General features: G+C 42.9%; 1 protein-coding gene across 1 annotated transcript in view; it reads left to right on the top strand.

Moving 5' to 3' along the window:
• The window catches only part of LOC144753162 (uncharacterized), a 1,401,110-nt gene that overhangs the window by 1,296,714 nt on the left and 87,746 nt on the right, over positions 1–16,650 (top strand). The window contains exons 23-24 of the mRNA XM_078640932.1: positions 7,145–7,273; positions 14,805–14,933. Of these exons, the coding sequence (XP_078497058.1) occupies positions 7,145–7,273; positions 14,805–14,933 (258 nt within the window). The remainder of the gene's footprint in view (positions 1–7,144; positions 7,274–14,804; positions 14,934–16,650) is intronic.

Genomic DNA, 16,650 nt, shown 5'->3' with positions numbered 1-16,650 from the left:
TTATTCTTAATAAATATCTATAACAGGCCTACCCCCTCTTCAAAGGAATCTCCGACCGTTACCAAGCTGGATTCTTTTCTGAGAGGGTTGGATCCCAGGGAGGATCTTGTTATTTTGGCTGGGGATCTGAATTGTAACTATGAGCCAATTTCGGGCCTAAGCGAGATTTTTGAGGAAGAAGACCAGGTAAATAAGATCCCTTTTCTCGGGAATCTTAAATCGGTCAAGTGCTCCATTTTGGCCCTCCAGCTGATTAAATTATGCACAGAGCACTTCCTTAGGGCTTGTAATGGTCGGTTACCATCTGACATCTTAAAAAAACCAACCTTTAGTAGAAATACTTATAAGAGTAATTTGGATTTCGTGATAGTTTCCATCCCTCTTTGGTCGTATCTTATAGATCTTGACATTATGGAGAGGACTGAAAGCGATCATTTTCCCCTAAATTTGTCCTTAGATGCTGCACTGTTTAGTGATCCTCTATTATCACTCTCATCTGAGGAAGGCACTGGTGATAGAAATGAAATCCACATTAGTAATAACAGGAGATCGCTAAATTGGCCATTTATTTTGGATCATAGCGATATTCTTAGTGAGATATATTCACTTTTTGCTGGGACCTTTGCATCATATTTGAGTTTAACTCCCGAGGAGGAAGCAAAAACTCCCTTCTTGATCATACATCAGGAGTTCTTTCTCAAATTAAAATTATTGGTTACCAAAATGCCAAAAAAAACCAGCAGAAGACCCAGAATCTGTCACACAGTAAACCTTGGTACGATAGATCTTGTAGAGAGTCGAAGAGGGAATTGATAATTGCGATTAAATCCAAGTCACAACCAGATGTCCATAAAGCTAGATACAACTATAAAACTGTCCAAAGGACATCTAAAAGAGCGTGGGAGGAAGAGAAATGGGCAGATTTGTTGTCAGCCGCAAGGTCACGCAATACGGTGGCTTTTTGGAGGTTGATAGCAAACGGGAATAAAGTAGGCAGGGTGGCTAAGGATACCTTCTTAGACGAGCAAACCTGGGTAACTCATTTTACTAACTTGTATAAAAAATATGAAGATTCTCAAATAGTATCTAATACAACAAGTTATGTAACTCCAGTAGATCCGCTTGTTTTTACCTTGGGGAAACCGAGCTGGCTTTAAGCCAAGTTAAAAGTGGGAAAGCCCCTGGTTTGGATAAAATCCCCGGGGATCTCTATAAGCACGATTCAAAAGTATGGGTACCCTACATTAATTACCTGTGCAATAAATTATCATGTAGCTTAGAATTTCCTGAAAGCTGGAAGGGAGCCGAAATTGTTTTAATATATAAGAAAGGAGACAGGAAGGATCCCTGTAACTATCGGCCAATAAGCTTAATGGACATCCTACAGAAAATCTACTCACGCCATATTTTAGTACGTGTGAGTAATTGGCTAGATGAAAATTCATTTTTGACTAAATTTCAAGCCGGGTTTAGGACAAAAGTCAGCACGATAGATCAATGCTTCAGATTCTGCTGCCTCTACTGGAAGTACGTAATGATAAAAAAGGCCCATGTATATGTTGCCTTTGTTGATTTAAGGGCAGCATTCGATCTGGTGCCACGTGATCTTCTTTGGAAAACGTTGAGTGCAGCAGGCATGCCAGATAACATAGTAGCACAAATTATAAAATTACATGAAGGGAATTTTGCGAGAATTAGATGGGGTCCTAACGGCGAACTATCCGGGAAAATTCCAATTGAACAGGGAGTACGCCAAGGATGTGTTCTGGCCCCCACGCTTTTTTCTATTTTCGTAAACGATATTTCCTCATACTTAGAAAGATGTAATAACGATGCACCCAAATTGAATGGAGAAAGGGTTGCATCTCTACTATTTGCTGACGACACTATTCTGATATCCCAAACAAAAAACGGCTTGCAGATTTTATTGAACACTTTTAATGATTATTGTAGTCAAAAGGGACTAGAGATTAATGTCAAGAAAACAAAATACATGGCCCTGAACCCAACCAAACCTGATAAGGGGTGTTTAATGTTAAAAGGAGTGAAGTTGGAGTCAGTGCCTCACTTCTCATATTTAGGGGTGACACTAGACTCCAAATTCACCTGGAAAGCTCAGTTGGAAAAAAGCAAACTAATATTTGCTCAGAATGCCAAACCGATACTTAGAGAGCAAAGCTTAAGCACTAGTAAAGCGGTGTTTCCAGTAATGGAACTTTTTAAATTCAAAGTCCAATCTTCTGTGCTTTATGGTGCAGAATTGTGGGGGTCTGGGTCTAACGAGACCTTCAGTGTCCAAGACAATAACTTCATGCGAAGCTTGGTAAGGGTTCCGAGAGGAACTCCTTTAGTACCTCTGCAACTGGACCTTAATTTTAAAAGAACAGACCACCATGTTATTATCAAACCACTTATGCTATGGGTGAGATTGTGGCATGTCCCTGAACTACAAGCTTATAGAGAGGGGCTTGTAGAGATTATGGCGCTGGACAGCCATAAAAAAATCCCATGGCTTAGACATGTTAGTTTTTGGTTTAATAACAGAGGCCTGAAACATTTTTGGGAGAACCCTGACCATTTACCATCTAACCCAAAACTAGTCCTGAAAAGGGCCTTTTGGTCCTATGTAGCAAACATGACTGTGAATGCCATAACTAGTGGTTCATTAGTTTTAAAATTTCTAAATTTTAAGGATGAACCGTTTTATGAGACCTTTATGGACGAAATAGAGCCTCCACTTGCCAAAACGTTATTTTTAAAGTTTAGATACGGAAATCTTTTAATAAAATCAACTTTGGCTCGTTGGGTAAGGAACCGTGATCCATCTTCCGAGGCATTGGACGAAGTCTGCTCACTTTGTGAAAATAATCAAATAGAGAATGAGCAACATATTCTTTTCTTCTGTCCTTTGTATGGCCAAGAAAGAAGAAGATGGATCAAACCAATATGCCTATTATTAGGCTTGAGATCCTACCGTCAGGCTCTGAGAATTTTGTCTACAAACACCTCACAACAGATAACATTTAGTGTTAGTAGATTTTTACTTTCTGTTTGCTACCGCAGGAAAAAAATGGGTCATCAGCTGTAACCGAGCTCCCCGTATCTATGGACCTGAATTATGGACTTGAACTTGTTTTTATAGCACCTCTTAACTGAAATTGCTTATGTAATTACTGATGTGTCCTTCTGTCCCATACGATTTCTACTGTTATGCTCCAAGAGTCTTTCTACATGTGTTGCACAGTCATATAGAATGTTCTTAAATCTTTCTTTTTTTTAACCGAATGTCATTATTCTTTTATTGAACTGTAATGTTTAAATTGCTCTTTTATGGCGTCAAGCCGAAAATAAAGATTAAATGAATGAAAAATGAACCAAAGGGTATGGCAAAAAGTATATGGATTCACCAAGTGAGGCACCATTTCTCATGTAAAAACTTTTCAAATAAGCCTTGGCAAACACACCAGGTGTCGCCATTATGGAAAATTGGCTCAGTCAATAGTATTTAGCAATTAATTACAGCTTTGAGGATGCTATGTAGAATAGCTGGAGAAGAATTTAAAAAGAGCCTATGTGCAGCTGTCTGCATCATTTTCTAGACTTGTGATCTCCTCAGCATGGACCTGGGGAACATGAGAGCTCCAGATTTCTGGTAGGACTACGACATGTGTGACTAGTAAAGTACAAAGTTTGGTCTTTTCTTGTGAAAGGATATGTAACATAAAAATCATCCAGTCTTGTCTTGTTTTTTCGTTAAATTGTGGCACTTGTAATTTTGGGAATTGTAGTCAAGAGTTTTGGGGATGTAAAAACGACAAGCACCAGGAAGTAATATGTGCAAGAGGGCTGGACGATAAACTCACACTTACCTGGGAGAACTTGAGATTGCTTAATTAGCTGCAAACAGTGTGTCTTCCATAAGAGAACCAAGAGAAAAAGTTTGATGACTGCACGCCAAGAGTGTGTTCAAAGCTTCTTATAGTTAATTTTTCCATAAATGGCTCAATTTCGGCCATTAAGATACAATTCAGTGATAAACTAAATAATTTCATGACACACAAACACACACGAGCAGTTTCAGTGCAAAGATGATAATTATCAAGGCACACTAAAAAATATGTCGAACAGGAGCAACAAAGGGGTAATGTATAAAACAACATGAAATGGCAATTTCTATCCCACAGTGTGGCCTGTCTATTCCAAGAGCAGTTGAGGTCTGCCTAACATGTTGCATACTTTTGGCACCAATTTACCTTCAGGCCCTCAACCCTCAATCGATCGTACATGTTTCGGTATTCAAATGCTAATTGCTTAATTAGTTGTCTGTTCAGTGCTTAATTTTCAAATGAAAGAATGCCTGTGTCCAAATCCCTGCTCTGAAAACAGCAGCCGGTGCAATTAAATGTGTGCACATGTAATACAAAGGCTGCATAGTTCTAAATCCACCCCAGGCCTCCACAAACAGAGACTCCCTGCCCCTTCAGCGCACTCTTGCACGTTCCTGCTGTCTCCCTTTGTTATGGTTTCACCAACTTTCTCTTCCTCTGTCTTTCCCGTTTGTGTGTTTTTCTCTCTCTTGCTCTTAGTAAATGTCTGATGCAGAAAAATAAGTGCTGGTCCCTAAAAATAAGTGCTGGTGTCCCCCATCGGCAACCACCGGCTCAAATTAAGCACTGAGCCTGTATTTGCATTTAAGTTTGCAAAACCAGACGCATATTGCACAGGAATTCACGGACCTCAGTGATACTGTCAATTATTATTAGCCATCGAAAAATCCTTTCCAATGCGAATAGGTCAAGAAATCCTGGTCTATAGGTCATAAACAACAAGCAAAGAAAACTGTTAAACATGCTTTTCTGCGGGTAGTGTAAAGATTAAAAAAAGATTTTCACACACTTTGCTAGAAAACATAATCACTTTGGAACTGATAGATTTAACTGCGAGGTAGTTTAGCAACACATGAGGAATAAAAAGTTAAAATAACAGTGCTATGAGAAGTCCTGCACTGGCTTGTTATAGCACTTTTTAGCTTACGGGTGGTTTGGAGGGGGCAACACAGACAACTGGAGAGAATAAACAACAACACAAAAGGGGAACAACCAACAACAACAAAACAGGAGTAGAAGAAAGAAAAAATACTAGATCCATCACAGCACAAGCAGCGGAAGGACACTAATCAAAATGAGTACTTGATCCATGCTCTAGACAAAAGAAGAGGAAGTGAAGTGGGCATGGGCTGCTGAATTAGGAGTCATAAAACAAGAGTGACAATTAAACCAACGATGGTAAGAAATGGGTTGACTTCAAGCCCTTATAGTAAACAATATCTCTCGACATACAGTATAAAATTTCTGTCGGTGGTTGCAGGTCGTGGACACCAGCTCTAACCTCTAATTTTTGCAGAATGTGACTTATTTTTCAGTATCATACTTCGACCCAGAGCAAGAGAGAGAAAGGCTCGCGGGGGAGTACGAACAAGGAAGTGAAAGACAGGAAAACAATACCAATTGGGAAATCTGGAAGAAAGAGGGATGTGGTAGAATAAAAACTAAACAGCTTTGGTATTTTGCAACCCCAGTATTCACCGGCACCGATGGCTGGCTGCTAAACATTGCGCTTCTGCACTATTTTTGGGGTTTTTCAATTGCACTTGTGAGTTAAATCTTCTTCTTTCTCACTTGACATATTAAAGCAAAACTATAGTTACCAATAAGGAGCCTGTAGCAACAAAGAGATTAGATGGGAACATCGGAAGTGTGGTGTTCCTATCTAAAGACTTTGTTTCTACCAGCACCTTGTAGGTAACTATAGTTTTGCTTTAATATTTCAAAGAAGAAAGAAGAAGATTTCAGTTAAAATATGAATAGGGCTCCCGGTTTTGTGGTATTTATTTTCTAAACATTTCCGTCTGTATTTAGCCATATTTATTTTTTGGCCTTTTTATCTGTATTTATCCATATTTATTTAGTGTTTTGCAGATTAAGGAAGTTGTAAAACTGTACATTTCCATATTTATTTAACTGATAGACATGCAGTCATTCTTTGATGTCTGTCGTGTCTTAGCTATTTAAGCTGCCAAATATCACATAACAATACATCCACTGGTAAATATTAGCATTATAACACAAATGTATGTTGACATATACCCTTATTTTAAAAAATATCATCCTGTTTTTTAACTTCCCCTGCAGTCCATCTGCTCAGCTGTTGGGCTATAATTCATGATAGATAGCACCGAGGGTCACTTAAAAGAAGCCCAGTTTTCCCTATTTATCCACTTTTAACAATAAATGCAGACAGAAAACATGTTGCTTTCTGTCTGTATTTATCTGTAAAAATCCATAAAAACTGAAAACCGGGGACCTTAAATATGAAGCAGTAGGCAGGGATTTATTAAATGATGCATTGATAACACTATGGGCTTGATTGAAAGTATTTCAGACAGGGTACTCTGTTGTAAATGCGAAGGAGCACCCTGCCCATGAAACTGACGTTCAACACATTCTATTTAGAGTAGGGTGGACCATAAGTATTCTGTAACAGAGCCCTCATTGGCTCTCTTGACGGAATACCTTCTACGATAAACCAACAGAGTAGTGTCCGTTGGAGGTAGGGCCTTACACTGTCTGCGCTATTTAGGGTGGGCTGTGGGGAAAAAAAACCTCAGTCAGAAAAAACATAAAACAATAACCTCCCAGAATGTGGGGACATTAGATTGTTTGTTTTTCAAAAACAAACTCCCGATTGTTTTTAAAAACAAAAAAGTTTGATGACTGACCATCTTGACCATCAGTACCATTCATCAAACTTTTCATGCATTGACAGGATCCATCATTATGGATGTCTGTAACCGAAGCAATTGCTTTTTTGAGGGTCTTTGTCATCAGTCAATCATGTAACTTGGTTTCAAAGGCTGGCTTGAAAGGTCTTACACCGGGAGCCAAATTGCAGTGTTGGTCGTCAATACCACAGTTGCGGCATAGACAGTATTATAAAACACATAGAGCAGCCCCAACTCAACAGACTATATTTAACCAAACATAGTTTCTTTGGCATGATAGACATCCATTAACTAGAGCCGACATGATTTAAAAAAACAAGAACAATGATGGAACCTTTAATTTTTCTCTCATCTATTTTTCAGGGTGTCCAGCAGGATGGTTTGGGCCCAACTGCAGGAACCGCTGCCAGTGCGATAACGGGGCGGCTTGTGATCATGTGAGCGGAGCCTGCACGTGCACGGCAGGGTGGAGAGGGTCTTTCTGCGAGCGATGTGAGTACTAACATGATCTGCAATGATTTTGACACAGGCTCATCTTTATGTGGGTTGTCATTATAGTAATAAGCTGTCTGGGTTTATCTTCTGGTAGGAACATGCTGGAAGAGGTAAGTGGCCCTATTGTCAGCAACATTCTCAGCAGTCATTCCGATTTCTGAACAGCAATAGCTTTTGCGATGTAATCCATGTTTCAATTGATTTTTTTATTTTATTTGTATTTTTTATTTCTCTATTTCAAAACAGCAATGTGTAACATAATACCCTAGCAATGTATAAGAGATAAATAAAACAATGCATTCAGGGGCATCATGAGCTCCCGCTTTAGCAGCTTGAGCGGGGAGGTGGCAGTTCTGATTAACATAAAACATTAAACATTTTGCTTTAAGCTCCTTTTCCTATGATCGGTGAGTGATGGTTGCGAAAGAGAAGCTTCTACATACCACTGTGATAGGATAGTAAGATGCAGCTGTGGGGCAGAGGAGCAAATGAAAAGAGGTCATAAAAGGGATGGAGGTAGTGGTCAGTCAATCAATCAATCATTGAATTCAAGACGCTGAGGGGGGGGGGGGCTGCTACTGCTCGAAGAGCCAGGTCTTGAGGAGCTTCCTGAAGGTGAGTAGGTCCTGGGTCTGCCGCAGATGGGTGGGGAGGGTGTTCCAGGTCTTGGCGGCGAGGAAGGAGAAGGATCTGCCGCCGGTGGTTGTTCGTTGGATGCGCGGGACGGTGGCGAGGGCGAGGCTTGCAGAGCGGAGTTGGCGGGCGGGGGTGTAGAAGTTGAGTCTGTTGTTCAGGTAAGCTGGTCCGGTTTTGTGAAGTGCTTTGTGTGCGTGGGTGAGGAGCTTGAAGGTGATCCTCTTGTTGACGGGGAGCCAGTGCAGGTCTCTAAGGTGGGAGGTGATGTGGCTGCGTCGAGGGATATTAAGGATCAGGCGGGCGGAGGCGTTCTGGATGCATTGCAACCATTGTAGGTGTTCGTGCGTAGAGTGCGTTGCCGTAGTCCAGCCTGCTGCTGACGAGGGCTTGGGTCACCGTTCTTCTGGTGTCGGTCGGGATCCACTTGTAGATCCTGCGAAGCATGCGGAGGGTGTTGTAGCAGGAGGAGGAGACGGCGTTGACCTGCTTCGACATGGAGAGGGAGGTGTCGAGGATGAATCCTAGGTTGCGTGCATGGTTCGTGGGTGTTGGCGCTGTTCCCAGTGAGGTCGGCCACCAGGAGTTGTCCCAGGCGGAGGGGGTGGGGCCGAGGATGAGGACTTCCGTCTTGCCCGAGTTCAGTTTCAGGCGGCTGCTCCTCATCCACTCGGTGACGGCCTTCATTCCCTTGTGGAGGTCGGTTTTGGCGGTGTGCGTGTCCTTGGCGAGGGAGAAGATGAGCTGGGTGTCGTCGGCGTAGGAGATGATTTCCAGGTCGTGCTGTCAGGCCACTTGTGCAAGGGGGGTCATGTAGACGTTGAACAGGGTCGGGCTGAGGGATGAGCCCTGGGGTACGCCGCAGATGATGTCAGTGGCTTCGGATCGGAAGGGTGGGAGGCGGACTCTCTGGGTACTGTCAGAGAGGAAGGACGTGGTCCAGTCCAGGGCCTTCTCCTGGATGCTTCTTGAAGGCGTGTTCTTAGTGTGCGGTGACAGACCGTGTAGACGGTGGCTGACAGGTCCAGGAGGATGAGGGCTGAGGTTTCACTGTTGTCTAGTTGGTGCCGGATGTCGTCTGTGGCGTCGATGAGGGCTGTCTCGGTGCTGTGGTTTCGTCTGACATCTGACTGCGATGGGTCTAGGATGTTGTTTTCCTCGAGGTGGCGGGTCAGCTGCATGTTGGTGATTTTCTCGATGACCTCCGCCGGGAAGGGGAGCAGGGAGATGGGCCGGAAGTTCTTGAGGTCCTTGGGGTCCGCCTTGGGCTTCTTGAGGAGGGCGTTGATTTTGGCGTGCTTCCAGATTTCCTGTGAATGTCGCTGTGTAGTGGTGACACAAAAGTGGAATGATGGTGAGATGGATAAATAGATGGATGGATGCAGAGATATTTGAGCAGTGGATGGAGAGAAGGAATGAGGGAGAGAGTGGCTAAAGTGAAGAGCAGATAAATGGGGAGAATGAATGGAGGAGAGTGGATGAAGAGAGCATTGAATGGACCAAGAGAAGAGTGGATTGATTAAAAAAGGAAGGAAAGATGGTTGGATGTTCGGATCAATGAATGTATGGATGGAGGGAAGGGCGAACAGCAGCGTGTATGTATGGGTAGATGGAGAAAGGTAGAAAGGGAAAATACATAAAGAGAGATGCAGAGAAGGAAAGGTGGATGAAAGATGATGGGAGAGGATGTGGTCTCAAGGCTAGACTGCTGACCTTGGAGCTGAGAAACCAAGGTTCGAGCCTCGGGGTCGACTCCACATCCTGTGATTCTGGGCAAATCACTTAATCTCTCTGTGCCTACCAAAATATATATATATAATTAACGTGTCCTTTTGTAACGTAACATGTTCTCATTTAAAGCGCTCTAATACCTTTGGGTCGAGTTCGCACTATAAAAATCTGCAAGAAAAAAAAGAGGGATAATGCGATCGAAAGATGGAAGAGTGGATAAAGGGCAGAATGAAATATGAAAAGAGGAAGGAAATAGGAATAAAAGGCTGAATGAAGGTTGGAGGGCTGGAGGGCTGGAAGAACGTTTCAGAATTCCGTCACAGGGAGCAATCTCCTGAATGACTGCTGGACTTGTCGGTACGTTCCCCTCTTATTGTCATTTGAGATATGGTTCAAAGTGGACACAGACCTCAACTCAGATACAAGTTGATCTTGCTGAGATGTTTAGTGATCCGGATGGATCTGGTCTGAACCATTCTAAGCTATTGAATGAATAAGCAAAGGTGGGCCAGACAAACCAGATTACAATATTGCGCAGAAGCCTGGTGTGGGGACTAGCCGGGCAACAACCGCAAGTTAGGGGTTTTCTGCTTTGAGTGCAGTTCACACCTCTATCAGAGAGAATTATGTCCAGAATTTGTAAAGCACGAACAATTACCCGAAGGTGTCAAGGCGCTGGGGGCCGTCTGGAAGATTAAGCAAGCTAATGTTTCAGAGGAGTTGTCTGACCAGCATGTTCTTTACTTCCAGGGCTGGTTTCCCATAGCAAGAGGCTTATTAAGAGTTTTTAATTTGGGACTCCTCAAATTCTCAGATATCCTTCAACATCATTAGAGCACCATTATGCCGTTCGAAAGCGTTACACTTCCCACATATTACTTGCACTATTTCATATCAGGGCATTCACCAGGCTCCATAAAAAGAAGGCATAGGATAACATATTTGTGCAATATGCATAAGCATCATGACTCAGCTTGTCAAGTAGCACTAAAAAACTAGATATCTTTCTATACCCCTTGCTCTATTTAAGTCCTAATTGAGATTGTTTTCATGTGTGTATTTTAAATAAAAAAGAAGCAGAAATATGCAAGGTAATAAAAATAAGTAATCCGAAAATCACCAGACCATATCAGCACTACCTAGTCAGAAAGAATGGAGAGACTGTCCAGAATCATCATAGAGCAACAATGCTGCCCAATATTATAAAAATAGCTAATCTTCCCTAAATCATCAGACGTAGGATATGCACCCAAAATGGTCCAGACAGAACTGCTTCCTAATTTCATCAGCTAATTGCTGGACAGCCCAAAATCATCAAATTAGTCGCAGTGCTCTTCAAAATGATCAACCACTAGCTTGGGTGCTTTGAATCATCATTTACAGGGATGAATAAAAATAGTAGTACACCTTAATTGCAAAATAAAGAAGAAATCCAAGAACATCAAGCATGTTTAAAAATACATAATGCATTATTTAATTTAGAGTTGCAAAAAGCAATTAAATTAGCACCACTACCGTAAAGCCATTACAAATTAATTGGAATATCCAAAAATGTCAAATATTACAAAGGCTACGTATAATCACAAAGACGCAGGAGGGCTAAAACAAAATTATTCAGGGGCGACTCCTCCATTATGGTGGAGGGGTTTCACCCCCCTCCCGCACTCCCCACCCCCCACCAACAGATGCACATCTGAGAAAAATAAAATGATAATAAAACAGGTGTATTATAATTTTATTTTTCTTCATTGAGCCGTCTTGGGAGCGGGGTCATCCATCGTGACAACTGACGAGGGACACAGAGGAATGGTGGACACTGCTGTCAGTGTGCATGTTGGTTTAGCCGACCGTCTTAGGATGGCCAAACCGTCATGCGCACTGGGCTGTCTACAACACGAGCTGCATTTCGGGGTTGGAGACAGCAGGCACAGGCTCCCAGTCTCTCTGCGAGTGTGAATCCAAGGCGGTCAGGCCAATCCCGGCGCTTCTCTCATGCTGCCAGCAGCATGAGAGCAGCATCTGGATTGGCTGTAGGGGAGTCAGCATGTGCGGCAATGGAGCTGGAAGAGCAGCGAGGAGGCAGGTGAGTTTTTTTTTGTTGGTATTGTTACTGTTCACTTCCTCCAATGAGCTGCCGCTCTCATGTGCTGCCCTCCACCACACTGCCCCCCCATACTGCTCAACCATATTTCCCTGACACAGGCCGCTACTGAAATTATCAAAAGCGTAGAGTGATAAAGAGTCATCAGACATGGCAGAGATACCCAAAGGCCCCAAAAGAACAGTGCACCTAAAACAATCATGACAAAAGTCAGAGTGCACAAAGTCTTCCAAATAGAATCACTGCCCAAAACATCGAAGTGCAGCAGATGTTCTGAAAATAACAAAAATAAGTCTAGTTATCCAGAGTCTTTTAGGACATAGCTATCACATATAACACAGATATGACATGCTACATAGATGTAACAAACTACACAAAACACATTAAAGCTACCGGAAATCGCCATAAACAGCGGTGTTGCTGAAAGTTTATTGTAAAAGATTGAACGTTATCACAAATTATCCATAATAACAGTTAAACCCCAAATTCATCAGCATAAAGAAGGATTAACAAACACTATCAAACACCAGCAGCTCCTCACATGATAATCAAATGGAGCAGGAATATTAAAAAATTACAAAAAACTTTCAACAAGGGCTACTTTTTTATTTTTACTTATATCTATTTTAACTTTTTATGCATTTTCTAGAATCCATTTTCTGGTTTTTTTATTGTATTTTTTATACCAAAACCCCCTTGTCCCAGAAATATTTTGAACCATTGGTATCCTCAAAGCTACCTTAGCACCAGGTTCCACGTGCCCGATTCCCCTTAAGATCACATTGCTTCAGTTCCCTGTAGGAATTGCTCCTGGAAAACAGAATGCCTGCTCTCGACAGCCTTTTTAAACGTGGAAGATGCTCCAGTACTGAAGGAGCTGTGTCTCTCCCATAGGGCAGAGTCCATCTTTTAAAGATTAACTATTTACTGTAAGCATGTGTACTTTGTTTTAAGTTTAATTTACATTTCTATACATTGTTTATAGGGTCTAATTTTGTTCAGGTGGAGGTGTGAGGTTGGAAAAATAAAAAAAGCTTATTGCTTCTCCCTCCCCCACACTAGAGAAAAGATTAACAGAGCCCAAACCCCACACCCTCCTAGCTTGGCTCCTAAGCACCCAGTCCCCGAAAAGGTTATGCTGTACACATGCTCTGTGTATTCTCTGGCAAGGATTAGTGCATTCTCTTGCATGAATTCCCTAATACTGTTGATTGTATTTTGATTGTATTTTGCTTGGTGTATCCTCTTTAAGTGTTTTCTGTTTATTGTATTCTCTGGCACTGGTTAGTGTATTGTCTCTTGCATATTCTGCTTGGTGTATTTTCTCCCACATAATTAAGTGTATTATGCTGAGTGTACTCTCTGGCAGAGTTCAGCATATTTTTCTTGAATGTTTTCTCTAGCACAGGATGGCATTTGCTTTGAGTTATTAGGCAGTATTTCTACTCCAGTTGTGGGTAATTCATGACAGAGTTGTGTCTATTCTCTGATGTGTTCGGCATGTTTTCTGGCACACTCAGCCTGTACTCTCTGGCACAGTTGGCTTTTACTTTCAGGCACAGTTGAACATTTATTGTCCCTAAGCACCCTTAAAGTGGCAGCCTCATTCGGCAGCACACATATGCATGTATACAAAGATTGTACCCGGAACACACTCACAATATCAATGCATGCCTATACGTAATAGAATTCTCAATGCTAGTTTTGTCTTTTTAATAGATGGTTCGCACAGAATTGTTTAGCCTCATCATTATTACATTTAATGTCAAGTGCTTAACTGGAAGGAAAAGTGAATTGTTTCAGTAAAAAATATGTCACCAATTGGTCCCATCAAGCAAATAATTAAAACCCATAAATCTAAGATCAGAGGGGCATATTATCAAGAAGGGTGTTAAAATTATCGCCGCTTTTAAAGCGGCGATAATGGGTTTGATAATATGCCCTTGAGAATTCCCATAGCAGCCCAGGTTCACACCAGAACCTGGACTGCTATGGGAATTCACAAGGGTATATTATCAGGCCCCTTATTGCCGCTTTATCGGCAGTTTCCTGCCGCTAAAGCGGCGATAATTTTAACGCCCTTTCTTGATAATATGCCCCACAGTTCTATATCTAGACAAGGACCTTTGCAAATACCTCCCTCCCTCTGAATGCCGTCAATTTTACCTTTATATGGAAAAGACAGATTGGGACTCATTTAGTCATTGATAGGTTGCTGCCAGCTTGCCAGGGGTCTACAACCTTTACACCGCGGTCAAAACACCGCGGTGCCATTATGACGCGTCTTTTACAACGCAAGTCGTGGCGACTTGCGCAGGAGGGCGCTCTAGACTAAGGAATAGTAGATTTACTATTCCAACACCTTCCCTACTGTACGTAGGCTGGAGTTGGAATAGTAAATCTTACTATTCCTAAGTCCAGCACCCTACAGCGCAAGTCGTGGTAACGACTTGCGTTGTAAAAGATGCGTGATGTACCGCGATCATTTTGATCGCGTTGTAACATCGTACATCCACCCACAGGTATGGTGGATGCACTGAAGGCAGGACTGAATGTCGAGCGGGCACCATATTTCACCTGCTCTGAATTCATATTTTTTTCACACAAACTCCCAATGGAAAAAGGGTTCTCCCTGTATCTAAGAGCACATTTTCCCTGCAGTTTTCCAGACAGTGAAAATAAGTAACTCCTGTCACGCCTAAAATAGGGTGGTGCAACCATCACTGTGACCTGGTGAACAGGCTGGCAGGCAAAGGACTTCCATCGGCGGAGCCAATTGAGGCTCCTGAACTCTGCAAGTCCCCCACCTCAAAATGGTGGAGGGGGAGCAGGAGGTTGGCAGCAGGGTGGCCTGCAGAGCATCTAACATTTGCTGGTAGTTTACCCACATGCAACTATCTCTAAGTAATGCCCATAATCTGTCTGTCTCTTTGGATTGTGCTGTCACTTCTTGGCTAAAGTAGCTAAAGGAAAAGTATTTGTATTATCTCTCCATTGTTTTGATGTTGCTAGGGTTGTGCTTGTTCATTTGCTAATTCTGAATCTGTATTGCTCTTTCCACAGCCTGTCCTGAAGGCTTCTTTGGCATTGAATGTGGGAAACCCTGTGGCTGCATGAATGGTGCTCGATGTGACCATGTAACCGGGGCTTGCGTCTGTCCTCCTGGTTGGCTAGGCGTCCGTTGCAATGAGAGTAAGTGACCATCCATCTTTACCTTGATTTCAACTAGTTAATGTGTGCTATGTACCATGAGCTGTATCACTACCAAGCGTGAGGGGAAAACTAGTGCTTTTTCTATATACCCCATCCTTCACTGTATCATGTAATATTGCATGAAAACAACCATTTTTAGGGCTCGGCCTACGTCACGCCTGCGTAAGCAGGGGGGCGGAGCTCCGAGCTCCTATTGTTAAGGGGTTTCTGACTCGTGCAGGAAAAATTCCTTAGTACGCGAGATTTTTCAGTCCTTTTAGTTCCAATCTGAATGGTAATTGGTCCTCGCTGTGCCGTGTTTATAGTAGTCGTAATGCAATACGCCATATATTTTACTCGTGGGGCACTTCCTGCATATCGTCTGCGGTTATGCGCAGGACCGTCCATACCTTTTAATTAGGAGCTGTCAGAGAGCCGCTGTAATGGAATCCAGATGCTCTGGGCGCGTTCACCATTCTGCAGTGCGTTTGGAGGGCGCGCGTTCGTGTGCATCGTTTCATGTGTAAGTGTATACGGTATGGGCTACGGTATGGCAGAACACAATTTGATTTGTTATCAATTTTCACCTTTTGCAAATAAATGAAGGGTCTAGTGTTTTGACAACTCGTATAGAAGTAACCGTGTTTATGTATACATTTCTGGCAGAAGGCTAAAACGTGCAAACTGTCAGTCCTCTCTGGAAGCTTTTCCAAAATATGATTTTACAAAGAGGCAAATCAGCATCCGGCCATATCAGCAGTCGTGCATAAAAAAAAATTCAAAATGCAGCAGGAAAGCCACTCGTTCAGTACGGGGGAGAGATTAAATAAATGTTACTTGACTTTTCATCTACAGTGGCAGTTCCTTTACACAATAGCAAATTACAACTTGAGTAGGCAGCGGGAGTGAAGAAACAGTAAGTGGAGCTTGTGCAGTGGTAGTGTTGCTTAGCTATGATTGTGCAGCAGGTGCAGTGGCACCAGTGTGTGGCGTGGTTACCATTCGTGGAGCAGGTGAGGTGTTATCAGTGTTACTTAGCTATGAATGCGCAGCAGGTGCAGTGGCACCAGTGTGGTGTAGCTATCATTGGTGCAGCATGTGCAGTGGTACCGGTGAGTGGTAGCTACCATTGGTGGAGCTGGTGCAGTGGTAGTGTTGCTTAGCTATGATTGTGCAGCAGGTGCAGTGGCACCAGTGTGGCATAGCTATCATTGGTGCAGCATGTGCAGTGGTACCGGTGAGTGGTAGCTACCATTGGTGGAGCAGGTGCAGTGGTAGTGTTGCTTAGCTATGATTGTGCAGCAGGTGCAGTGGCACCAGTGTGTGGCGTAGTTACCATTCGTGGAGCAGGTGAGGTGTTATCAGTGTTATTTAGCTATGAATGCGCAGCAGGTGCAGTGGCACCAGTGTGGCGTAGCTATCATTGGTGCAGCATGTGCAGTGGTACCGGTGAGTGGTAGCTACCATTGGTGGAGCTGGTGCAGTGGTAGTGTTGCTTAGCTATGATGGTGCAGCAGGTGCCATGGCACCAATAGTCTACGCCACACTGGTGCCACTGCCCTGCTGCACAATCATAGCTAAGTAACACTGATAACACTACACCTGCTACACAACGCCAGTGTGGCGTAGCTATCATTGGTGCAGCATGTGCAGTGGTACCGGTGAGTGGTAGCTACCATTGGTGGAGCTGGTGCAGTGGTAGTGTTGCTTAGCTATG

Source organism: Lissotriton helveticus, chromosome 5_1, assembly GCF_964261635.1.
Source record: "Lissotriton helveticus chromosome 5_1, aLisHel1.1, whole genome shotgun sequence".
In the NCBI taxonomy this organism is placed as follows: Eukaryota; Metazoa; Chordata; class Amphibia; order Caudata; family Salamandridae; genus Lissotriton; species Lissotriton helveticus.
The sequence above is the reverse complement of the archived record's forward strand: the minus strand, read 5'-3'. Positions and strand labels throughout refer to the sequence as shown.